This window comes from Halichoerus grypus, chromosome 6 (assembly GCF_964656455.1).
Source record: "Halichoerus grypus chromosome 6, mHalGry1.hap1.1, whole genome shotgun sequence".
Lineage (NCBI taxonomy): Eukaryota > Metazoa > Chordata > Mammalia > Carnivora > Phocidae > Halichoerus > Halichoerus grypus.
In genome coordinates, this window is record NC_135717.1 from 98742218 (window position 1) to 98769497 (window position 27280).

The window sequence follows — 27280 nt, forward strand, 5'->3', positions numbered from 1 at the left end:
GAGACTAAGGAAATAGAGCATTCCATACCAGAAAAGAAACTGTCAACAAATAGCATCATCCTATATTCTGGTGCCTATAATGCTTTCACTAAATGATTTCATTCTAAACAAGTTCCTGTTGAGTGGCCTATTATCAAGGAAAATTCTTGAAAACACTTTCAAGGAAATAACACTTCAAATACCCTCAATAGAGACAGATACAAGACTACTAGCCTTCTTGGGGGACAGGAATGGGAGAAACTAGATGTATTCTTAAAAAAAATTCTGTATTGATGAATTTCTCAAGAAACCTGGCCAAACTATAGTCCATCTCAGGTACTACTGAAATGCAGCAATACCACTAACTTGGGAGGTTATGCATGGTGCACATAGCAGGTGCTCAGTTACTGTTTTATTTTTAACTCATAAAAAGGCTAAAGTTCAAAATATTTATCTCATGTACACAAACTCAACTACTAACAAACAGAAATACATAAGGAGATTTTTTATTTGGCTTGCTTCAAAACAATTTGATCAAAAGCTTTCTTTAATACAGGTCTTCTAACAACCAATTTTAAGTATCTAGAAATTAACAAAAACCAGGAAATTAATCACTCAACATTTTCAAATTTGTAAAGCTAATTTTCACATTATGCTCAAATTGAGACCTCCAGGAAGTAAAAAAGCTGAATCAGGAGTAGCAGATACGCTAAGAATTCTGCTTCTGTCATCCACTTTCCTGAACCCTCCCCAATTCTGATTTTAGCAGACTGGAAAACACACAGCTGATTACCATGGTGTCAATGTTTTGGTTTCAACAGCCTTTGCCAACACTGCATGCACTGCCCAATGAGGCCAGAAAAATCTGGCAATTACTAAACTACCCAGATAAATGTGAAGTAGGTAGCAGTCTTTATATACTTGGAACACAGGGGCCACATAAAGCATACTAGCAGAAAATAAAAATTACTCTGGCCTTTCAGATGTGGACTAAAATATTGTAAAAAATATATAATTCATTATATTCTAACCCAAATAATGGGCTTTTTTAAAACTACAAAGTAATTTCATAATATATGTATTCTGCAATCCTATCTTAAAAAAGTACTAGAGTAAAACTCCTATTTCCCTTTCATAGAATATCTGTTTTATTTTAAAATTACTACTGTTAGCCTGTAAAATTTAAGTCTAAAGTCTGACCTAATTTCTAGCATCTAATCAAACAGTACAGTTCCCCAGGGAATCAGGGATCAGCACACTACAGCCTGCAGGCCAAATGTAGCCACAGCCTATTTTTTGTACTGGCCACAAGCTAAGAATGATTTTTTTGCATTTTTAAAGGGTTATAAGAAAAAAAAAACTGCAACAGATATCACTTATGGCCTCCAAAGTTTAAAACACTTATTGTCTGGTCCTTCTAAATGAATGTCTTTTTCCTACCAACCTGAATATAAATAATTCTTTTTAGTTTTGTGTTTTAGGTTCATGCTCAAGACTAAAACTTAGGGTATGAAGCAAGTAACTGCTGATAAAATTCAACAAAAGTATGCATATTTAGTTTGCTCAAACAACAAATAAGTAATAGCAGATAAGTAACAAAATACTCTGCAGAAAATAGGGCTTCAAATTTTCACAAAAACTGGAAATGTAAAATTTATAAAAATTTACATATATCGTAACCTCCACAATTACTTGGAATAGCTCTTTAAAGTCTTCCAAAAGCATGCAAATATCAAATAAATTTCAACAGAGAAAGATGAGTAAACTTTTGAAAGGCAAATCAACAAGTCCATGAAATAAAAAGAAATCAAAGATCAGAAACTAAAATATCTAAGTATAGTTTAGCAACATAAATTATATAAAGATATAAAGTAGGTTATAAATATAAGAAAAGCTGAGCATGAGAAGAAATAAAGTACTACAAGTATTCTTTTATATTACTCTATATTTTAGATGATCTACATAAATGTCAACAAAGCAAATTTAAATTAATCTACTTCCATATCATATATACTACATTCACATTCCCTACCCCCCCCCCAAAAAAAACTGTGTAAAAGCTACAAAATCTACTTTAAAAGGAATCCAGGTAATTTTCTGATTATCATGAATGCTGTGGTATATTAAAGCATTAATGTCAAACACTAAGAATAAACTGTACTTCTTAGGTAGTAACTATGTAACAAGAAGCCACAGCTATTTTAGGCTCTTTAAGTAGAGGGCAACATTGTCAGAATAACAGACAACTCCTTTTTACTGTCTTCTGTTGTCTTTCTACCCCAAGTGTGGTCCATGTACCAAAATCAGCATCACCTGAGAGCCTGTTAAAAATGCAGGATCACAGGTCCCAACCTGAACCCACTGATTAGAATCTGGATTTGAATAAGAAGCCTACTCCATTCATATGCATATTAAGTATAAGAAGCCCTGCTCTATTTGCAACCCCTTTTACCACATGAGGCAAAATCAGTTTTTTTTTTAATAAAATGTAAACTAAAATATTAAGTAATGTTCTCTAAAAAGTATCTTTTAAAAGTTACAAATAATGCAAGTTAATATAATGTAATGGTATGATTTAGTAGTAGGCAGTATGTTGACAAGTATTTTCAATAACGTTCCTTGTATTCTACATTTTCATAAAAAAATGTTGGGAGAAAAGTTATAAATATTATAATCATGTTTTCTGAGTACCTCCTCTATAAGGGAAATCAAGAAGTCTGGTTAGAGAAGACTAGTAAAAAGAAGACAAAAACCAAACTTCTCCCAGTCTCTGGGACCTGGGAATGGATTTGAATGCAATCTTAATTCCTCTAAAGTGAAGTGAGAAGTGCTATATACCAACTTCTTTCTTTAACCTATAAATCAGGCTTTAGAATGAGATATTTGTACTATAATCAAACTATAAAAATTCAGCTTTTAATCCCCCCAAAAAAGACTTAAAATAGAATTCATTGTTTCTTCAGTGTGTATCAGATTTGTACAATCAGGAAGCAGTACATATGATCTTCCACTAGCGAAACAGACATATACACTAGCTGAATTATGGTTTACTTTAAAATTTTTATCCGTTATAATTCAGTGAAAGTTACAGAATACCTGTTTTTATAAGTTTAAACATGTAATGAGTTGTTCATCAATTTTCTTACCTCCTAGCATTACAGAAGTTAAATTCCACAAAATTGGTTTTCTGGGTCACAGGTACATGTTACTAGCAAAGCCCAAAATAAACGTTCAACTTGTATGGAATATAAAATTGATCAATTTCTCAGTATATGAAAATTATATTCCATCATATCATTATGTATTCCTTTCTAGAATTTTTTCCTATATGTTAAACTCTCATTTTATACAAATAGGTTAAATAATGTCAACTGAAATTATTTTACCTAGAGAAAAAGTTACTTTCAAAAATGATAATTTTTGAAACAAAATTCAGAGTTAATATGGCATTAATTTTTGTCAGAACAACACAGTAAATGAATAACTGAGAATTTCAATTGCTTTCTAAATATCCTTTTACTTTAATGAAAACTTTCTCCAAAAATAAATATATCTTAAAAAAAATTCTACCAAAAGGGGGATGGGGGGATGGGGTGGCTGGGTGATGGCCACTGGGGAGAGTATGTGTTGTGGTGAGTGCTGTGTATTGTGTAAGATTGATGAATCACAGACCTGTACCCCTGAAACAAATAATACATTATATGTTAATGATAAAAGAAAATTAAAAAAATTCTACCAAAATAAAATTCTTTAAACATAATAAAACTTAATCTAGAAACACACGGCATAATACTCTTCAAAACACTTCTAAAATAGGAATCAGTATTTGTTCCCTTGTTCTTTGACTTTATAAATATAACAGTTAAAAAAAAAAAATCCCTGTATATCTTGAAAGCTTAATGTAAGATGTGCTGAGTTGAAGAGAAATATTCAATGTGGAAAGAAAACAAAGCCAAAAGTAATACCATGGACATTGGATTAAAAAATGCTGCCTTTCATATCCTTAACAGAACATTTACCAAATAAACATTGTTTTATTTTCTATTTTAGCATAATGGAAAGAAAAATTAAGTTACATTAAATGATGTAACAGTTATGCTATCAGTTATGTACATTTATCAATGTTCTTGCCTTCCTACCGTCAAAATGATGTTACCAGAATATATGTTAGCAAATTATGATAATTAAAATATTTTGATATAGTTTACAGAGAATAGATTCATATTTATTACAATTTTACTTACCTGTCTTGTCTTTGCTGATGTTTCAATAAAAGGAATTCCATAACTTCTTGCTAAGTCCTGAGCCTGTTTTGTATCTACTGTTCTAGAAGGCAAATCACATTTATTTCCTACTAGGACCATAGGTACATCTTCAGAGTCTTTAACTCTTTTTATTTGTTCTCTGGGGAGGGAAAAAGAAAAACACATTACGGCAGAGACATTAGTAACCAAATATATCTTTCAAAAATTGTCCATAATTCTGCCCTATAAAATATGGCTGAAAGAAGACATTTAATATAATTTCTAGTTTCCAACCACACCAAATTTTCCTTGATTCTCCTTCTATTTATTTTTTTCTCCAATTTAAAGAGAGAATTTCTATGTCCCTTAAAAGATAAAATACCAAAAAAATATGGTAAAACTACAATCTAATAGGTCCATATGCAGGTAGGTCACAATGATAAAACAGAAAACATTGAAAAAATTCTAGGCTAAAAATGTGCTGTGCCTAACTGTTAAAATTATAATCTTAGAAACATATACTATGTTATTAAATGTACATTTATTACAAAAACATGTAAGGATTACAACAATGACATAATTTTCACGTTATCTTTCTCAAAAAGGAGAGCACGTGGATAACACTGACATTACTACACTGTTTATTCTGTTAAAAGTCCTTCTACATGTTGATTTTTTTCAATAAGATGTGTATAAACTCTAAATTTGGGGTAAAGTTATATTCTTTCACAATTTTAGGTGAATTTCAAAGATAGAGCATGGAATAAGAAGTAGGGAATGGAGGAAGAACTGGTTCAAATTCCCAGTTCCTCTACTCAATAGCTAAGTAACCTTTATAGCTTAACATACTGACACCTATTTACTGTTCTACAAAAACACTGTCACCCACTCAAATTTCTTTTTCTCTACCACTAGACTACAAAGAAAACATGCTGTAAGAAATGTATTAAAATGTAACTCACTGTTATAGAACATAGCTAATGAATGGGATATTTAATATGCACTTTTTTGAAAACTGTAAACCCTCAAAGAAATAGAATATAAATTATATTTAATAACAATTATTTTAAAGTAGTCAATTTTATGCAGATTTGCCAGATTCTTTACAAACTGTAATTGTTCTAATATTTCAATCTTTTACAACTTCAGAGTTTGTTTTTCCTATCTAAAGCCAATGTTTATCCAGTTCCAAGAAATTCTACAGTATACTCGATTATTTTTAAGGCTATTTCAGTGGTACCACCTCCATTACCTTTTCATATTTTTGTTGATGGTATTTATTTTTATGATGACTCTAGCTTAAAGCCTTGCAGTGGTTAACAGCACAAGTTTTGAAGTCAAACAAGCCTAGGTTTCAATTCCAGCACCACTATCTATGCAATCTGGAACAAGGTACTCAACTGTTCTAATCCTCAAGAACTTTATTTGTAAAACAGGGAAATATTACCTACCTCATTATTATTTTAAAATTCAGATTAGATAATTTATGCATGGTAGTCAGCAAAGACTCAACAAATGAAAGATATAATTACTCCTCAATGTCATTTTATTATATTCAATTTAAACCCACCTATAATGGTGAATATCTTCAAAAGATTTAGTATTATTTATGGCAAATACACAAAGAAAGCCCTCCCCAGTCCTCATGTACTGGTCCCTCATTGCACTGTACTCCTCTTGACCTGCTGTGTCGAGAATATCCAAGAGACAGGTTTCTCCATCAATTACTACTTGTTTCCTGTAGGAATCCTGAGAAGGGAGAAACACAGTCTGGATTATTATGGTGCACCTTTTACTTTTAAAAAGGTGTTATATGCAACCCAACAACAAAAAGACAACCCAATTCAAAACAGGGTAAAGGACCTGAACTGACATTCCTCCAAAGAAGATATACAAATGGCCATTACGCAAATGAAAAGATGCTCAACACATCATTAGGGAAATGCAAATCAAAACCACAAGGAGCTACCATTTCACACCCATTAGGATGGTTATTATTTTAAAAAAAGGGGGGGGAGGAAGACAAGTGTTAGCAAGGATGTGGAGAGACTGGAAATTTTATACATTGCTGGTAAAATGGTACAGGCATTGTAGACAACAGTTTGGCAGTTCCTCAAAAAAAATATAGAACTACCATATGATCCAACAATTCTGTGCCTACATATATAACCAAAAGAATTGAAAACAGGAAGTCAAACAGATACTTGTATGTCAATGTTCATTGCAGCATTATTTAGAATAGCCAAAATGTAGAGTATATACACAGTGGAATGTTATTCAGCCATAAAAAGGAATGAAATTCTATATGTGTTATAACATAGAAGAACACTGCAAACATTATGCCAGACACAAAAAAGGGCAAATAACTGTAATTCCACTTATATGAGGTACCTAAAATAGGTAACGTCACAGAGACAAAAAAGTAGAATAGAGGTTACCTGGAACAGGAGGAGAGGGGATTTGAGAGTTACTGTTTAATGAACACAGGGTTTCAGTTTGGGATGATGAAAAAGTTCTGGAAATGGAGCTACTGGTTGCTCAACATTGCGAATTTACTTAATTCCACAGAACTGTACAGTTAAGAATGGCTGCAATGATATATAAGATATATGTATATATCTTACAATTTAAAAAAAAGGTTTACAAAACAGTGTTATGCAGAGATTCAACAATGCAAGTGTTCATATTATTAACAAAAAGATCCAAATGCTCTATGAAAGAAAATAATTATTACAAAAATGGGATAGCTCTACCAACTCTATTATTCACAATAGGATGATTTAAAACGGCAAGAAAAATCAATCAATTTACAAATAATTGTCATGCATCTATTTTACTTACAGTCAGAAGAATATATAAGAGAAAGGTCAATACTGAGGATTTTAATGCCCTTATCCATTTCTGAATCCTGGGAACAATATGTAACAGCCAGATGGATACTACGATAACTCTAGAGGGCATGACTGTTTTATCCGCAAATTCTATGGGGCTTCTATAAAAGGGGGAGCAAGGAAGGGAGAAAGAGATGGATATCTTAAAGAGACTGTGCAACTCTAAGACTGAATAAAAGGAAAGGGAGTGGGTAACATTATAGAATCTTAAAATGAAAATGTGATTTTCCTCTGACTTTTAATACTTATGCCTAAAAGACTTCATGTACTCTCTGCCAAAATAGGATTCAAAAAAGTAAGGAAAAGGGATGGTGCAATGTAAAGTCATGGAATAAGAGGAAGGGCTAAAAATGGGTATAAACTGTAAACCAAGGACACTTCCTTATTGTTCCACATGTGGGCTATAGTATTAAAGTGCCCTTAGTTCAGGAATTACTGCATAGACTACTCTTATCATTAAGAAAATAGAATGGTCATTAAAAATCATGTTTTTGGTACAATATCTGAAAAATCTTTATAATAGAACACAAAGATATATATGTAGCATGATCCCAAATATATGCATGTATCTATATAAATGTATCAGTATATATATTTAAAAACTGGTGGTATATACATCAAAATGCTAAAAGGTAAGTTTTTGATAGAGTTAATTTAAGAAATGAGTAACTTATCTCTTGCTTATCTTTTTATTTTTTTGGTACTAGATGCTATATTAAAAATATTCCTTTCTATGAATTTTAATTTTTAAAAGTGCAAAAAGCTACCATATTAGACTATGATCTCATGCTTATCTTTTAAAGTAAACTATACTTTCTAAATTGTCTATAATAAAAATTAATTATCCATCAGTCAGAAAAAAAGGATATCTATTTACTTTCTAAACAAGAAGCTATTTACTAAAGATTTGAACATTTGGTTGGCATTTTATTATTTTAATCTATTCCCTTAACTAACTACTTGAAAGAACTCCTGTATATTATAAATTGAAAACCAGTGTTTTTGAAGTATGATGGAACAGCAGGAATTGCAAAGTACAGTGTCTTAAAGTCAATCCATTCATTACTCAGGTGTAGCTATGGACCAGACTTTCTTTACCTATTGCTGTCACCTCACATTCTTCACTTACCAATGCTAACTTAACCTTACAGTTGATAGTTTTCTTAGTTTTTACATCTAAAATTTTCTCCCAACAATAAAATTAAAGACCATAGTTTCTGGAGCCTAAGGCGTGGCTGGGGGATTACTCACTATCCACCCACATATAATACCTCCAAGACGTACCTCAATGAATTCCCATTTACAAAATTTTGAAACACTGTGTTCCATAAGTATATAATGTGGAATATTAGTATTTTCTTTGTGTATTTCGTAACATGTTTCCATGATGAATATTCTCCATCAAAGGAACTGAGAAACTGGAAAAACAGTCCTTATTCACCAGTACATTTCATTCCCATTATCTTTTCCCTTCTAAGCCCTAAAAAAAATTGCCAGCAAAGTTCTGAGTCACACTCAGTTACTGAAAAAAGTAATCTAAACCTACGTATGGGCAATGAGTAGAATATCCCGATTAGAAATAATAGATTTAGTTTAAAAATTCAGTATTTCCAAAGTTAATTCTAACTAGAGTTATCCTAGAAGTGCAGTCACTGAGCTACATAAAAAGGCAATACAACTTGGTAAAAGCTTAAGAACAAAGTGTTAAATGGCAAAATATAATCTGAAAAGAACGGACAGGTGTGGTGACAAAGCAGAAGGCAAGCACAACAAAAATGACATATAAATACTAAAGATTTTTGTTCTAACTTCAGGTTAGCCGTAAGAAAAGAAGTATATGGAAGTAGAAAAAATTTACATCAATGTAGACTCTTTCCCAGGATTAGAGTCTAAATAAGGGTTCAGCAAACTACTGGCCCACAGGCCAAATCCTGCCCACCTGTTTTTGCATGGCCCACAAGCTAAAAATAGTCTTCGTGTTTTTAAATGGTTATTTAAAAAAAAAAAAGGCAAAGATTATGTGATGACCTTTACAGAAAACGTGGTCCTTTGCATAAGAGTTTGCCAACCCCTGCTCTAAGCTAATAACTTTTCACAAATCTGAAGCATTCTCAATACATGTTATTTATTCTTTTTATACTTAAAAAAAATCACTTTGAGAAAGCACAGGTTATCAAAACCCAACCAATTTAAATACACATAGATTCTATAATGAAACTAGTTAAGAATGAAGCAAGAAAAGGATCAAGACTTCTTTTTTAAGTAAGCTCTATGCCCAATGCAGGGCTCAAACTCAGGACCCTGAGATCAAGAGTTCCATATTCTACCAAACTGAGCCAGCCAGGAGTCCCAAGACCTTACATTTCTAATTAGTATTATTTCCAGCCTTTCAAATGGAATAAACTTTTAGATCGGGTACATAGGTTACTAACGTTCTTTGCAAAAGAGGATAAAGCCACTTAAATTAATTCAGTATAACATTAATTGAAGGAAAGTTATTCCACATATTTTCCTTTACTCCCGGCTAAAGTGCTATTTTTTAATTTGCTGAAGTGGTTAAAAAAAAAAAACAACAACAACTTTTCTAAAAGAAATATACCATGCTGGCAAAAGTTAATCTTGATAGAGCACAAACATTTCTGGTGATACAATAAACAGGCACAATCCTTTCGGAGAGCAATTACAGTATTTATCAAGAACCATACAATGTTCATAGCCTTGGACACTGCAATGCTACTTCTAGTAAACGATGCTGAGGAAACATGGTTTTATTTTTTTTTAAATGATAGTTATAATAGAGCTATACTAAACATGGCATCCTAAAAAAATTACATAGGCATTTAATACTGACCCACAATCTTGCTATTTATCTATTTTCAAAATAGATTTCACATCCAAGCATCCACCACCACCACTATCACCCTCGTTCACGACATGCATGTTTTGTCTCATGCAATTTCTTACAATTGCTTACAACAGAGATCCCTATTGTTACTCTTATATGTTCTCCACAGAGCAGCTAGTGATCGTTTTTAAACGTAGGTTAGACCATGTCACTCGCTTGCTTTAGGTCTTCTAATAACATCCCTTCCTTTTTAAAAATTAAATCCAAAGAACTTACCAGTTTTCTTCAGCACCTCTGTATTTCCTTCACAGAATGTATTATAATCTATAACTACGGTTTAAGTGTATACTCCCTACTATGCTGTGAACTCCATGATGGTTGGGCTCACATCTGCTCTGTTCACTGTACACCCTACGTGTAAAGCCTTGAATACCACAGGCAACCAGTACTGTCTGATGAATAAATTCAACATAAATATATGCATACACTATAACAGTCTTATAAAAATAAGCACAGGTTTAAGATACTGTAAATTATATTAAAACAATGAAGTTGTAAATTTTAAAATTATATTAAGAGTATTTTAATAAATGTATTCAAGCAAGTTTTATAGGATAAGAAACGTTTAATGTAAAAATATAAACAAAACATGAGAAAAATTTAAAAACATTTTTGGGAGGAAAGAGTTAGTAAGATTGCAGAGACCACAGGGGCTTTCAACTACATTAAGTTTTATATCTTGAAAAAGAAAAAGGATCTACACCAAATATGGCAGAATGTAAAGATATGAAAAAGCTGGTTGGTGCATACATGATGTTCATTATATTAATTTTCCATACATTAAGAATGTACCAATTTCATCACCACTCGCTAGCAATGGATTTTATATTTTTATTTTTATTTAAATTTTGTCAATTTATTAAGCTAAAAATTCTTATTGTTTTAATATCCATTTCTTTGAGGATTGTTACTTCTTTTTCATATTTCCATATTTATTCCCATCACCTGGAATTTTCATCTTTTCTGCACTGACCGGTATAATTTTTTAAAGTGTTTTCCAGTTTATTAAGACACCTTTAAAGGGGGGCACCTGGCTGGCTCATTCAGAAGAGTATGTGACTCTTGATCTTGGGGTAGTGAGTTCGAGCCCCATGTTAGGTTAGAGATTACTAAAAAAATAAATTAATTTAAAAAAAAACCACACACCTTTAAGTGTTGTTTTATATACAGAAACTTATCTGTAGACCCAATTAGAGGAATATGAAAATTAATACTAAACCATTCAAGACGAGATAAACTTGTTGACCAGGACATCACTTTGTCAATTTTCTATTATAATTAATAGTAACCAAGTCACTCAATATGTTCATCTTTTCACAGACTCAATTTTGTTTTTCAACTCAGGCAGTGAAACCCTAACATGGGAAGACACTACAGTAAACAAACAAAAATGGTATGTCAGATGCTGTGATAAGCATATTACAAGTATTATCCCATTTAATCTCCATCTTCATGCTGCTGATTCCATCAGATGCTCTTGTAAATATGAATAGGACTGCTGAAAATGTCAGCTAAAGAATTATTTGAGGATTTACTTTTGAAATGTTTGTAAGGTTTTCTTAATGCATTAAGTGCCATGAGTACTTTTCATGTATTGCTAAATATAATAACACCTACAGGAAAAAAGGAGAAACTCACTTTTACTCTCTTAATGCTCAAGTATTTTGTTACTCTTCCAAAAATTTATGTTAATCCATCATAGAATGATATGTTCCACACTACTGGTTATAAGCCATCAAAGGCTGTTGTAGACAGCTCCTTTTTTTTTTTTTTTTTTTTAAGATTTTATTTATTTGACAGAGAGAGACACAGCGAGAGAGGGAACATGAGCAGGGGGGAGTGGGAGAGGGAGAAGCAGGCTTCCTGCTGAGCAGGGAGCCCGATATGGGGCTTGATCCCAGGACCCTCGGATCATGACCTGAGTCGAAGGCAGATGCTTAACGACTGAGCCATCCAGGCGCCCCTAGACAGCTACTTTTCAAAGACAGCGAGAACCATGTATAATAGCCAGATAGGTTAGAATTATAATAGGAAAGAAACATGGAATTTGGAAGATAACAAACCCAGGCTTATTAGTTCATTCCCATCTACCCACTCCATTCTCCCTTGCATCATAGCGACACTTACTAAACATCTACTAAGTGTTATATACGATGCCAGGAGTTATAAAGTTTCTGACTTCAAAGAGCTAGGTCTGGCAGAAGAGATATGATATACAAATAATTAAAACACAATGAAATAAATGCAACACCATATTCAGGACAAAGTACAATGGTGGCAATAGGAAGGAGAGATCAACTCTGCTTAAAGGAGTTAAGAAACACAGGGGAGGAGAGGGCCACTCCAGGTGATAAGGAGCAAAAAGAATGCATAAAAACATGAAGCATATGTTGAGTACATGGAACCAAGAAGTTCAATACAACTTTAACTTAGAGGGATTTTAGGTTAAGTAGAAGTGAAACTGGACAATCAAGCAGAAGTCAGCTTATGGAGGGTCTTGTATGCCACATTAGGGAATTTGGAACTTCATCTTATACTAAATTACTGGAAGGTTTTTAAGTAGGAAGGAAACATCAGATTTACCAGATTCACTGTTAGCATTTTTATGAAAAATTATAGAAAGGGAACAGGTTGGAGGCTGGAAGATGAGTTAGGAAGCTATTACAACAAATGATAGAACCTGAAGGCAGCAACAGCAGTCCGGAGGGAGAACATTAGTTTAGAGAAATATTTAACGGGGAAAACTGGCAGAACTACCTCATCCATTGCTGGTGGGAATGTAAACATTGCAAGCACCGTGGAAGCGTCTGACAGCTGCTCAGAAAGTTAAACATAAAGGTACCACGTGGCTTTGCAATTCTACTTCTGGATACATACCCAAGAGAGCTGAAAATACATGTTCACCCAAAAAGTATACACAAGTGTTTACAGCAACATTATTCAAAACAGCCAAAAAGAGGAGACAATCTAAATGCCCATGAACTGACTGATAAACACAATATGGTATTATCCATACAACAGAATATTATTCGACCATTAAAGGAATGAAGTGTTGAACTAAGTGATAACGAGGATGAACCCTGAAAACATTATCCCACATGAAAGAAGCCAGACACAAAAGGCCACATATTGTATGATTCCAATTATATGAAATATTCAGAAGAGGCGAATCCACAGAGACAGAAAGTAATTTAGTCGTTACCAGGAGTGGCAGAAGAGACTAGGGAGTGACTGCTTATAGGTATGGGGCTTCTTTTTGAGGTGACAAACATGTTATGGTCGTTTGTGAATATACTAAAAACCACTAAACTGTATATTTTAAAAGGATGAATTTTATCTCAATTTTTGTAATGGCAGTTTACTGACTGGGCATAGGAACAGAAGGGTAAGAGTAGAGGAAAAGATGAGTTCAATTTGGGGCAAGTCGAATTCCACGTTTGTGGGTTGTTCTGGTGGCCATGACACGGAGGCAGCTTGCTATACAGATCCGATGCTCAGGACAGAAATCTAGGCTAAAGACATACTCCTGAATCTTCAATCTAGGGGCAGCTGCAGAACTCCACTTACTTGTGGTATGAGTGCAGGCAAACTACTTTAATGTCTCATGTACTGTAAGCCATCGTTCCTTTAGCGGTAAAAGTAGGTAAATAATACCATACAGGATTTTGCATAGGTTAGGATTAAAGACTATGAAAATCCTTTATAAAATGAAAAGTGCTATAACAAGTTAACTGTATGATTTTATATATTACATTGCACATGCTATTACAGGCCAAAAAGGTTAGGGGCTAGGCCACTGGCTACTAGGAACTATACGGCAACAGTAGTGTTCTGTCTTTATAAGATCACTGAACAACTACACTTGGACTACTTTTTGCAAAACTGGTCACCATATTTCAAAATAAATATAATGGCGCTGGACAAGCTCCAGGGAAGGAGAGCTAAAACTCTGAAGATTACAAAGGATCTCTGTTTTGATTAGGCAGCAAGGGTGTTAAAAGGGCTCGTTCTCATGACAGAAGTTTTGATTAAGATATTCATTAAGTGTAAAAATAAAGAAAACAAAAATTTCTTTACTAAATAAAGAATACTTTATGAGAATGTTGAATCTTTGCTTAAGACTAGAGAGAATAAAATGTGTACTACTTGCAAGAGATAAAACTGGTTCAAAAATCTGAATAAACTCAAGGAAAATCTGCATAACAGATTTTGAAAATAAAGATATAATAAGCATACATCTGTAACTATTGAAGTCATGTGGCATTCTGCCATAAATTATCACTTGATGCCAAGGTCAGAATGTGAGGCAGGATCGAGCATGGATCCAATCTTAAAATTACAGATGCCAATAAAATTTTCATGTTTTGTATTATATCTCTCTCAGCTCTTCTTTAATTGGCCTAATACCAAATTCTTTATCCAAGATACCTCTGCATTGTCCAATCTGTTGAGGCTTTAAAAAGGGGAAGAAAGTAAATATGAAGTAATCTAATGGTAGATAATGTTAGTGACTTTTCTCCCTCAAAAATGAGTATTTACTTTTCCCTCTCAGAAAGTATTATGCTCATTTTTAAAAACCAAATACTACAGAGATGAGTCTGACTAAACTACCATATTTTATGTACATACTCAGAGTTTTTATATAAATGGAATCACACTCTACACAATGTATTATGATGTAGCTTCACTTACATAATGGGTCTTTTTCAATGTTAGTACATATAGATCTACCTAATCTTTTTGACAACTATATAATTTGTATAGATATACCATAATTTACTTTACCCATTGGTAGCCATGCAGATTATTTCCATTTTCAAAAGTCATAAACAATACTGCAAGAAACATTCCTATGTATTATACATCTTAAACATTTATCCAATTGAATCGTTGGGATAAATTCCTAAAAGTGAAATTACTTGGTCAAAGAACATGCAGTTTACATTTTGATACATACTGCCAAACTGACTTTATAAGAAGGTACACTTCCACTATCTCATGAAGAGTACGCTTGCCTACACACCCTTCCCAGCAGCCAATATCAAAGTGAAAAATTTCATTGTTTTGAACTTGCATTTTTATATTAATGAAGTATCTTTTTATATGTTTATATGTCATTTGTTTTATTTATTTTTGATGGACAGGCTGTCTATTTATATCCTTAGCTTCTTTTTAATTCCATTTGGATGTTTGCTTTTTTCTAATTTATATATGAGAGCTTCCTGATGGATATATGATGCAAATACTTTTCCCAGGTTTCCTTGTATTTTTAATGATGTCTTAATTTTCATATACCCAAATAGCTCAATCTTTTCCTAGATGTTTTCCTAAGTGGTTTACGAATATTTTGAAAAGGGAAAAGATCCCTACTTTTGTCAGTGAAGAAAAATGTTTAATCCCAATTCCATGAATACAGAAGCTAACCTAATGTTAATTCATTCAATCTGTATTACTTAAGATAATACTGCAAGAACAAGGATTGAAGACTGATATTTTATTTCAACAGCTGTCTGATATTTAACAATGAAATGTATACAAGGTAGAACCAGGGTTCTCACCATGGGAGAAAAAGATAATGGAGGAAGCTGAGGAAGAAGGAACTCATGATTTTTAAATAAAATATATTTCTCAGTTCTGTCCATTGAAAAGGGTCTAGAAGCAGTGACACCCCAGCAGCAATAAGCATACCTAACATCTAGGTCTTTTTTTTTTTTTTTTTTAAAGTAATCTCCACACCCACGGAGGCAGCCAGGCACCCCTCTAACATCTGGGTCTTAATTTCTAAATACCATTCCCCACCAAAAGGAATTAGGACTCTTAGGACAAATGGCTGAATCCAGGGTGAAGACACGGAAAGTACAACGTGCACCTGGAACACACTGTGCCATTCTAAGAAAGAGCTCAGAAGCTGATGGAGACCTGTCAAAAGGATACAGAGGCCAGCTTGAAAGGGATTCATTGGCCATATCAAAAACAAATCTGAGGGGCGCCTGGGTGGCTCAGTCGTTAAGCACCTGCCTTCGGCTCAGGTCATGATCCCGGGGCCCTGGGATGGAGCCCCACATCAGGCTCCCTGCTCGGCAGGAAGCCTGCTTCTCCCTCTCCCACTCCCCCTGCTTGTGTTCCTGCTCTCGCTGTCTCTCTCTCTGTCAAATAAATAAATAAAAATCTTAAAAAAAAACAAAAACAAATCTGAGATCAAAAAATAAAGTACAGTAATAGACTTGAATATGTTGAATAAAAAAAGAATCCATGTGTCCACACTAATACAAATAAGAAAAAAACAAACAAGGGGAGAGAAAAGAGAGAGCCCTTATTTATGGTAGATGTTGGGGTGCCTGGCTGGCTCAGTCAGTTAAGCGTCTGCCTTCGGCTCAGGTCATGATCCCAGGGTCCTGGGATCAAGCCCCACGTTGGGCTCTCTGCTCAGCGGGGAGTCTGCTTCTCCCTCTCCCTCTGCCCCTCCCCCTGCTCGTGCGCTCTCTCTCTCTCTCTCTCTGTCAAATAATTAATAAATAAATAAATAAATAAATAAATAAATAAATAAAAAATCTATGGTAGATGTTAACTAATAGAAGTGTAGAAGTAATGACAGGGTTATAAGATGACCTACCACTCTGCAACCACTATTGTAGTAATTTATTCTGGCAAGAATTATCAGTGGATGCTATATCCCACTGAGTGCAAGTATGTTGGAGAATAGGATAGTTTATAGTCTCAAAGCATCTCCCCATAGGGTACATACTAAAAAAAAAGAAGATACCTTTACATCGACAGAAAACTGATAGACATCACCTTAACCAAATAATCAATGTAACCTGTTTAAGGCTAACAGGTATTCACAGTATTACTTTTCACTACTTTTCCATAAGTTGGAAGTTTTCAAAATAAGAAGCTGAAAAATTACCTAACATAAGCACTGTGTCCCTACTTAATCCTCTCAAATATTTTATTTTTACTACCCATTTCTACTAATTTTATTAAGATTACAATAATATAACTGCCTATAAACCTAGGCACTCTGTGACAATATAGTTAAAGGAGATGCAAGAAATCTAATGCCCTCCTAAAGCACAGAGCCTCTAAATTACATTAAATAGAATTAGGATCATTGTCTAGAAGCACTGCTCTTCAAAATACATCTAAGGCCAGTAAGCTTCATGAAGGCAGTGCGATCTGGTCCCTTTTGCTTCTCAAAGTATCTCCAGCCCCTAGGAAGCCTGTATGGTACAGAGTGGGCACTGAATAATTATTATGGAATTAAGGAATTAGTCGTGTTGTTAAAACCAGAATCTTGTTAAAACCAGAATCTTAAGAGATGCCAAATCATAAAAATATTTTTTTTCCTTTCACTTACTTCTGTTACCAACTTTCATTTCTATGTTTGTAAAGCTTTGTATTTATAAAAATCCGAGTAAGAATAAAATATGTCTGATAATTTTTAACATTCAGGTCTAAATAAGCAGTTATTATTATTAAATAAATACTTATTCTTAAACTGACCTAAATACAAGGCCTGCATTTTGTGTTACTTTATTCTAAAAATCAGGTGCTCACGACTATCCCACAGTATTGTAAAAAAATCTATACAATGTGAACTGTCACAATTACCACTTTCCAATAGGCCCTTTAGTAACACCCCATGTAACACATCGCTAAGCTTTGAACTCTGTAGCGTAGCTCCTATGTCCATGTAAAGAAATTCAGAGTCAAAGTGCCACTTTTTATTCCCAGCCCCTCAGACAAAGTAACCTCAGTAAGGGTTAACAACGGAACCACCCCATTTTCTCCTTCACTGCCACATTTCCTTTCTTAGTTAAAAATATTCACCTACGTATTTAATTAGTTAGGCCTAACTAGTTCACACAATAATCTTAATATTAGCAGAGAATAAAACTGACACTTTAGATTTTTAAAAATTACATAAAATCAGACTTCTAAATAAAACTTACATATTTATAAATTGATTATACCCACAGTTTAAATAGGAAAAATACCCAAAGCTGGTATTTCATTGTTAACTTATTATAAAAGCAAATAAATTGACCAGTAGAGGGCACTCACTTGAAAGGGGGGGAAGAGCTGGCCAAAGCCTCGAGAAATGCATTTACAAAATTACTGTGTACTTTATTTTAAAAACAATGTTTTAATAGAACGCTAGAATCAGCTAAAATAATATACTATTAGTTTAGAAAAGGTAAAATTCAAATCTGTGCTATGTTAGAGTCTCTACCATAAACCTTATTCAGAGACTTCAAGTCGAGAGAGATGTTGAAAGCTTTATATAACACATAGGAGGGTCTCAACCTCAGCACCACCGACACTTGAGGCCAGCTCATTTGTTGTGAGAGCTGTCTTGTGCACCGCAGTTAGGTTAGCAGCCTCCCTGCCTCCACAGAAGCCAGTAGCAGTGCCCCTTTTCAAGATTTAACAACCAAAAATCTCTCTAGATATTGCCAAATGTCCCCGGGAAACAAAGTCACCCACCCCTCATTGATAACTACTGCTACATTAAGTATAAAACCAGAAAAATAACGGCTTTCAACATTATACAGTGCTTTTCTCACACCATTCTTCAATACTGGTTTAATAGTACAAATGTTCTAGCTATTACACCTTATTCAGCAAGTAAAATAAATTCCATAATTAACATGAAAAAGTAAAAGAAGAAACTGATAAATCTTGAATACATACTCCACAGCTCAGAGCAATAAAGTTGGAACAAATCAATCCAATCAAGAATCCATCATCCTTACTGAGTAGGAAACTTTCATCGAAGAAGGGCATAATACTTAGACTGAATTATAAGTGTCACATTAACAGAACTCTTCTGGAACTCTTTGGTGAACTTCACAAAAGATAAAGGTAAAATGTTTCAAAACAGAAGCTGATTATCATGTGCACAGCCTCAAATATAAGCATGATCTATCTATGCATCACACCCGTTTAATTTTGTATCATATCTCTGCCATTAAGATGCCATTGGAGAGGAAGCTAAGTTCAAATTTTGTATGTCGATAAATCTGAATCAGCCTCCAATATTAAATATCTTCCTAGCTTAAAGACTAATTTCTCATTTTTAAAGTTGTATATAGAAGGGTATAGTGGAAATCCCACTTAACTTGGTCTCAGCAAACTTAAAAGTCCACTATTTACTAGCTAAGTATTCTCAGGCAAGTTACAACCTCTCAGAGACCATTTTTATCTATAAAATGAAAGAAAAAAAAAATGACCACCTTCTTTATTTACCTCCTAGTATAAATCTTTGTAAATTCTAAACCACTAGAAAATGGTATTCTTTAATTTTTTTAAAAAATTCTTTCCATTTGTTTTAGTTCAGGAAAACTGATGAGAATTCCAAATGTGCAGTCTATGTTCTCCCTCACTTTCTCTTTGACCTACATTATTCACCAATCAAAATCTAATAGCAGTAGTGATATCCCCAAATCTCCTTTTTAAACTCTTTTTATTATAAAAAATCAAGTCAGCATTTTTGCTTAACCACTGTTTATTAAAATAAGCTACTGAATTATCTTGTCTTTCTTGTAATTGAACTACACCAAGAATTTAATGTGTCAGTTCCCTAAGACTCACTGTAATTTGGAAGACAAGAGACGATCTCTGATAGCTTTTCCCAGACGGCTAAACTAGTGAGGGAATGTCAAAGTTTCAAAGTTCACAGGTAATCGATGCTTCCCCAGAGTCAAGTCTTCTGGTCTGGCAGAAATCATAATCAGAGTTAGGGGTTTGAATTTATAAACTTTTTCTACCTTCACTCAAAGGATTAACTTTTGGCTTTATTTTAGATTTATATTGTACTTTAACAATTCTGACAGAAAGGCTTCCCAACATGTTTTATCACATTATCTTGTATAGCACATAGGAAACTGAGTGTAATGGAATCCCTCGACTTTCAAAGAAGATGGAGAGCACTTCTGCTAAAATCACCTTCCAAAATACCAGGAAAACTTCCGTGTTTAACCTGAATTCTATTAAAACTTCCTTTTACTTCTGATTTAAATGGAGTATGCCAAGTAACCCTGGTTTTCGAATTGGGTGAACTATTTAATCCTCCTCAAAGAAAAAAAGAAAAAAACAAAACCATCATACAGCACCGAACTGACTTGTCAAGAGAAAATATAGAAGACTATTATACAGGTGGTCCACTTCAGTTAGACTCTTCCCCTTTCCTCATGCCAAATAAAAGCTGGCGAGGTTTAAATCATATCTTTGCAAATAAGTGTTATTTCTCTCTTTTTTTTCCTGCAGTACCAAAAATATTTGACATTTCCTTATGAAGCTGTCTAATCAATCCTCAAAGTTCTAACTGCATAAACATCTTGCCAGGGCCACCAGTGCCCTCAGAATCTACCTCAATGCAGTCAAAGTGTTCTTGAAGACATCATACAGCACAGTCCCTTAACAGGGCATCTTATCCTGTTCCAGATTCCACAGCGAGAGACTCAGAGAAAGTTCTGGGAAATTCTTCAGAGCTGATTAAAAAAATGATATGATCTGCAGACCCAGAATAAAAGCTAAGGGATTAGGACTGCTTAACCTGGGATAATAAGTCTAAGAAATAAACTAACAACATAAGTCCATTTCAAAGACAGGTGATACATTTATTTCCATCTCCATTGATGTTGCCGTTAACATGAATATTCAGATTATGTGTAAAATACGTTCATAATTACAATCTGGAAGTGAGTTAACAAGGACAGTGATGTGCCATCCCCTCCTGCAGGTCTTTAGGATTAAATAAATCCTTATCTGCTTGAGATAATTTGAGTATAGTGCTGCCAGAAGGCAGTAGGAAATATTATGTGACCTCTCAAGGTCTCTTGCAGGCCTTTATTCTATTATTTTGCTGTTAGCCTTTACTTTGGCAATTTTTCATGAAATTAAAAAAGTTTAAAAAATTATTTAGTAATCAATTTGTAATAAAAGCAATTCTAACATTTCTTTGAGTAAATTAAAAGAGGGCTGGCAAAGCAAAGGTAGGGATTGATAGTGGTGCCCTTATATAGCATCTGATATAGATATAGATATAAAATACACAAAAAATGAGATTTTAAAATGTATCAGTAGCTAGCTGTAGGTTCTCCCCTACTTCAATGTGAGGAGAAAACGGAAAATGCTACTAATTAAGTGGTTTTTTAATTTAATTTTATTTTTTTTAAGATTTTATTTATTTATTTGACAGAGAGAGAGCCAGCTAGAGAGGGAACACAAGCAGGGGGAGTGGGAGAGGGAGAAGCAGGCTTCCCACCAAGCAGGGAGCCTGATGTGGGGCTCGATCCCAGGACCCTGGGACCATGACCTGAGCCGAAGGCAGGTGCTTAACGACTGAGCCACCCAGGCGCCCCTAAGTGGTTTTTTTAAAAACCAATCACCAAATGATTACATTTTACCAGTACAATTCAACTATAACCTGTATGTGACATTAAAATAGCAAAAAAGGGGCGCCTGGGTGGCTCAGATGGTTAAGCGTCTGCCTTCAGCTCAGGTCATGATCCCAGGGTCCTGGGATCGAGCCCCACTTCCGGCTCCTGGCTCAGCAGGGAGCCTGCTTCTCCCTCTCCCTCTGCCTCTCCCCCTGCTCATACTCTCTCTCTCTGTATCTCTGTGTCTCGAATGAATAAATAAAATCGTTTAAAAAAAAAATAAAATAGCAAAAAAACCCCATAAAAATAGCCATTTTTTTTAATGACTGTTTGAATTTGTAAGATGTAAATTCACATTTTTACCCTCTCACCGAACTCTGAAATACACTTACAATTAAAAAAGACATATACTAACATAGAACGAATGTTATACATCTTAATATTCTCTAGAGAGAAGAAGGGCTCTCCAAATCTCTGGTTGTATATATAACTTCAGAATAAAGCCATGGAACCCAAGTACATTTCAGAAAACTTGGTAAAATCATTTTCAGTATAATTGCCTTGTAATGAGAAGTCACAAAAAATGATCAGAGAAACCTTCTTTTTGTACCCAAAGAATGGGCCTGCACAAATCAATATGCATAATATTAAAATAAAATTTACCTCTATTGTAGGATCATATTCATCCACAAAGTGATTCTGAATTAGCTGTATCGTCAAGGCACTCTTGCCTACGCCACCAGCTCCAACTACCACAAGTTTATATTCAGTCATTTTCAGCAGGCCTTATAATAAAAATAATGAAAATGTGACTAAATTAGAACATGTGGTTAATATAAATTAGAACATGGGTTAATATAACCCACTCTATCAATACCTTTTAACACAAATTCACCCTTATATAAAAAAATTATTTCAAAATGCTTCACCAAATTCAGTGATGAAAACTTCAGTTGACTACAGATGAGTACTGTAATGAATTGCACTTCGTTTACAAACTCTCCCATCAACATTTGAGAAAATGCATTCAGAGTACAAAGTTCTTTTATCTTATATTCAGGTTGTTCTATCTAAACAGCCAGTCTGCTGTTCTGTAGCAGTTAATGGCTCTCAAAGGAACATGCCATGACTTCACTCAATACAAGTGTCTATACCCTGTGGACACACCCACACAAAACTTGTTGACAGCTACCTCTACAGTATTCCTAGTTGACTCTGGCCCCTAAGAGTTACAAGTGGATATGCTGAGTGCCTTTGTCAGAGCCAACAGCTATAGACAACTTTTCTAAAAGCATCCTCACAGTAGTTCTCCTGGAGTTAAAAAGAGTCAGATGGGGGGTGAAGGGAAGACTGACAAATAAAGCTGGATTGTGTAGTGGGGAAATAAAAATTGAGACACCAAAGCAGATTTGATAACATTTCAATCTGTAAAATATCTGCTGGGTAAAATAATGGTGTATAAAAACTAAAAGAATTTTAAGAATTTTGAACTATTCAGTATGGGTGACTTCATCATCTGTCACAATATATAAACCTGTATTAGTGCTGAAAAAAGCACTTTGCACCAGAAAAATATAAGTATATAAAATTTAAAGATAAGCACTGCTTTTAATGAGAGGAATTTTAAAAGCTGTAAGTGAATACTTCTCAGTGACTTTTACTCTCTGCTTCTTGTACATAGTCTCTCAACAATTGAAATAAATATTGGCAACTTATAAGGTTGACAGCTCAAGACAGAAAATATTTTTTAATCAGCTGTTTCAAACTTTTTGAAATAGAGTGAATTTATTTAATTTTATCTTCTTTCCCCCCAATAACTACATTATTAAAAATAAGGATTGAACTAAAGAATGGCAGTAAATTCACAATAACTACAGGATAAGTTATTCTAAATTAATGAATGTGCAAATATAAACACTATAGTGCATGCAGTATCCTATTAACTGAAGACCAAGAATTATCCAAATAAGCGCCCCCCCAAAAAAGTTCCAAATGATAACATACTAACCATTACTTCCTTACACTATTCCTGAGTCTTCTCACAAAGAACAGTTAGGCTAGACAACTGTTGTATCAAAGACTATTATATTACAGCCCCCCTGGCCTATTTTGTGCCACCTAGCCTTATTTGCTAGGCCACCTTGGCGGCCTCTCCCAAGCATGTATCTTATCCTGTTTGCTCCCACTTTTTTATTCCAAATACAGGCAATAGGAAATGATGAACAATGAGGAGAATCACACCAAAATGTACTCTAGCTCCCTGCCTATCCCACCCCCTAAAACAATTTGGGTAGCCTAGAACAGTAGTTATCAAACTGTGGTCCAGGAATCCAGCAGCATTCCTAAAACTTTTGGGGGGTCCAAGAGGCGAAAACCAATAATACTAATAATACCATTACTACTGCAATGTTATTTACCCTTTCCACTCTTATTCGTTAACAAGTGTAGTTTTCCAGATGTGATCACAATAGAGTGAGCGCAGAAGCAGATATGCAGATGTCTTCTATTAAGCAATATAGTTAAAGAGATTAGCAAAAATGTGAAACAACGCCACTATTCTAATTTTTGTTTTGAAAAAGTTTTCATAAAAATGCTATTATGTTCCCAAGTAATAGGCTTATTATTTCTATTTTTAAATGAATTAATCAATTTTTTAAATTCTCAGTTTTAATTTGTATTATGGTACATATTGACATACCCCATATAGGGATCTTCAATAATTTTCAAGAGTATAAGGTGTCCTTGCAGCTAAAAAGTTTGCTAGCCTAGGAGATACTGTGAACAGATAAGAGATTATAGAGCTTAACTGTGTGAGTGCTGAGAAACACACACCTTCTGGTCTACCTGTTTATGCAGCTGTTCTTTCTGGAAAAAAAAAAAAAAATCCCTGAATTATTTTAGAAACCAAGTATATTTAAATCCACTAGAGAGAACTGGGTTCCCAAGGAGACTTACTGAAGATCATAGGCCAGAAAGAGCCCCCTCACTCAAAGCTAAGATAGCTACGGAGGGTAAAGTGGGACTAGAACCCAACACTTTGTTAAGGGAAAAAGAAAACCACTTTTGTCATAAAACTGAATTATCCTCTCATCTACGGTCTCTTAAAATCAAGTATGCCTGTGGATGGCTACAGTCTCAAAGTAAACAGTATGTTGATATCAACCATATTTGATATCTATAGTCTATCTCATGGTCGAGTCAGCATTTTGGACCTTAGTCACCTAAGAGTGACATCACTCATATGGTTGATTCTGACATGATGATTAGGAACAGAATTTTTCCCTTTGTAATTTCTTTTTCAATGATTTTTTTCCCATTACAAATATAACATGTATATTGTATAAAAATTAGAAAATACCTTTCTATTTTAACCCTTGTTTTGATAAATGTCAAGAGTTAAAAATGCTAGCTTAGGACTTCAGCTAAAGCATGCACATGCCTAAGAGTATTTCAGGCAGTTGGCTGGAAGATTGCTACAATTAACTCCTCTTGCAAGTCAGTTTGAAAAAAAAAACAAAACATATGAGTGCTATTTAGGAGTACTGTAATAACTCTTGGGACGGCGGTCAAATTTGTAAGGATAAAGGTAATATACAAGAGATAGGGGAAAGGACAAGCACAGACAAATTAAACTTTAAGTACGATTTTAGCTATTGCTGTCTACACTCAACTAGCAAGGAAAAAGCCCTGCTTCTGCTCTGCGGGTTTTCTGTCTTGTGTTTTAACTTGACAAAGCAAAACAGACCTTCTGGGATTAACTTTTTCCTTTTCACTAAGTCACAGGCTTTACGTTGTAGGGTGTTGGCCACCTGTTCTTCCACCACCATCTCTACCTCCACCTCCTCCTTTGTGGCCACAGCAATGTCACAGCCCATACATGGGGGAGGGGAGCAGTCAGGAACTCGGCTGCAGATGCATTTTTTCCAAACACAATAACCACAAACAGTGGTCTCTAAGCACTTTCTTAGGCTCTTCCAAAACGTGACCTCTCCTATTACTCATATACCCCCTACACACTGGAAGGGACCACTATCCGTCGTCCAGTCTGCGCTCGAGGGAGAAGTTTATACCTTCGTCCTAGAGATGCTAGATGCAGCGGAGAAGGCAGTAACCGAGGCAGCAGAGGGCTGGGAAGGGAGGAAGAGGTGCGGGAGCGAAGGGAGAGAGAGAGAGAGAATGAGAGAGAGAGAGAGAAGGACGACGAGGGGGAGGGGAGATCGGAGCGCATCGGGAGTAACCTCCACCGCACCCGACCGCCCCGAGGGGCAGCCCGCCCAGCCCGCGAGTTTCTCCCCGGCCGCCTCCAGCTGAGGCTCTCGGGGAGGAGGAAGGAAGGGGTTCCCCGTCCAGGAAGCAGCACAAGCGGCGGCCGCCTCTAGCCTCACCCTCCTCAGCCCCGCACCGCCCATTCCTCATTCCCCGCGTCGCTGCGTCCCCGCGCCTCCCCCTGCAGACACCCCCACCCGGTCCGCTCGCCCGCTGGGGCTCAGCGCCCGCGCCCCCTCCCCGCCCCTCCGGGGACCCCTAATTCATTCACTCGCCGCCGGCCCCGCCCGGCGCCGGCGAGGAGGGTCGGGACCGGGGCAGGGGCCCAGGAGGGGTGGTCCGCTCCGTACCTCTCTCCCGCACCTGGGAGCCGCCGAGCCTCTGGCCCCCGCCGCCGCCTTCAGTGCCTGCGCCGCGCTCGCTCCCAGTCCGAAATGGCGGGGGCCGGGAGTATTGGCCGGGCAGCCGCCACCGCCGCCGCCGCCACCGCCGCTGCCGCTGTGCCTCCGCCGCCGCGGCCGCCGCCTAGGGAAATCGAGCTCCGAGCACACCGATGAGTTCGGGGCCGGGCGGCCGCAGAGGGCAGAGCTATCGATGCGCGCGGCGCTCGATTCCTCTACAGACCCGCGTGCGGGGAGGGAGCGGCTGAGGGCGGTGTGGGAAGAGGGAAGAGAGGGAGCCTTGCGAGCGCTGCCGGGGAGAAGGAGGGGGCCGGGCCCGGCCAGCGGAGGAGGAGCGGGGGCCGGGCCGGCGGGGGAAGGGGGTGGCGGGCGGCGAAGGGTGGGGGAGCCGGGCCGGCAGAGCAGGGGGGTCTGGGCGGCGCCTCGGCGGGGCGGGGAGGAGGGACCGCCGGACCCACGCGGCGGCCCGCCTCCGGACTCTCGCCGCAGAGCCTAGCCCGCAGCCGCAGACTCGCACCCGGGCGGGCGGGTGGTGGGCTACGCGCACGCCAGGGGCTCCGTGAGCGACCGTGCCGCACCCCTTCTGGTCTACTGCGAGAAGCTGCGGGAAATCCGCCGCCGCTCGGGGTCGTTCATTTACTGTCATTTACTGCAAGTAAATAAACAATGCAGTCACCAAATGTGGGAGGCGACTTCGGTGACTTAGGGAGACATGAGGCAGACAGTTCCCCACCCAGGGGCTTTCTGACCACGGCTTCGTGATTACCAGCCTCAACACTGGGGGCTGGGAACCTAGCCCCAAGCCCAAACAGACATGACATAGGCTTTCATAATTAATCTTAACGGGGAGGAGGTCTGTTGTTTTTTGTTGTTTTTATGAATGTTTTGAAGTCATCACAGGTCATTCTAAACAGCGACCTCAAATGTGCCTATTGCCCATGAGGGCACAAACAGAAGGCAAACTGTGTTTAAGTGCCCTTGATAGTTTAGACCTGAGGAGAATCACTCAAACATTAATTAGAAGACCGAGATTAATCAGTTAACGTTCAGGGAGTTAACACGTTTAACAACAGAACAATTAAAACTGCTAGCATAACCCAGAGTCTGATAAACTACCTAGAGAGGTAAATTGTTCGGGTGAGTTTTCAAGATTGAGGCCTGGCAGACGGGCGTCTGCATCTAATAGGACCACCTATCTGAGTCTCAACTT

The 27280-nt window shown here is 36.3% G+C and overlaps 1 protein-coding gene across 2 annotated transcripts in view; it reads right to left on the minus strand.

The window, feature by feature from the left end:
• Window positions 1–26190, minus strand: part of KRAS (KRAS proto-oncogene, GTPase) — a 38526-nt gene extending 12336 nt beyond the window's left edge. The window contains exons 1-5 of one of the 2 annotated variants that reach the window (XM_078075768.1): window positions 26020–26156; window positions 25474–25530; window positions 22067–22188; window positions 5794–5972; window positions 4224–4383 (exon numbers count right to left, since the gene is read on the minus strand). In XM_078075768.1, the coding sequence (XP_077931894.1) occupies window positions 4224–4383; window positions 5794–5972; window positions 22067–22177 (450 nt within the window). In that variant the 5' untranslated portion in view covers window positions 22178–22188; window positions 25474–25530; window positions 26020–26156. Of the gene's footprint in view, window positions 1–4223; window positions 4384–5793; window positions 5973–22066; window positions 22189–25473; window positions 25531–26019 lie in introns of both variants that reach the window. The other variant, XM_036109645.2, reaches the window with a different exon arrangement.
• Between the last annotated feature and the right edge of the window lie 1090 nt (window positions 26191–27280).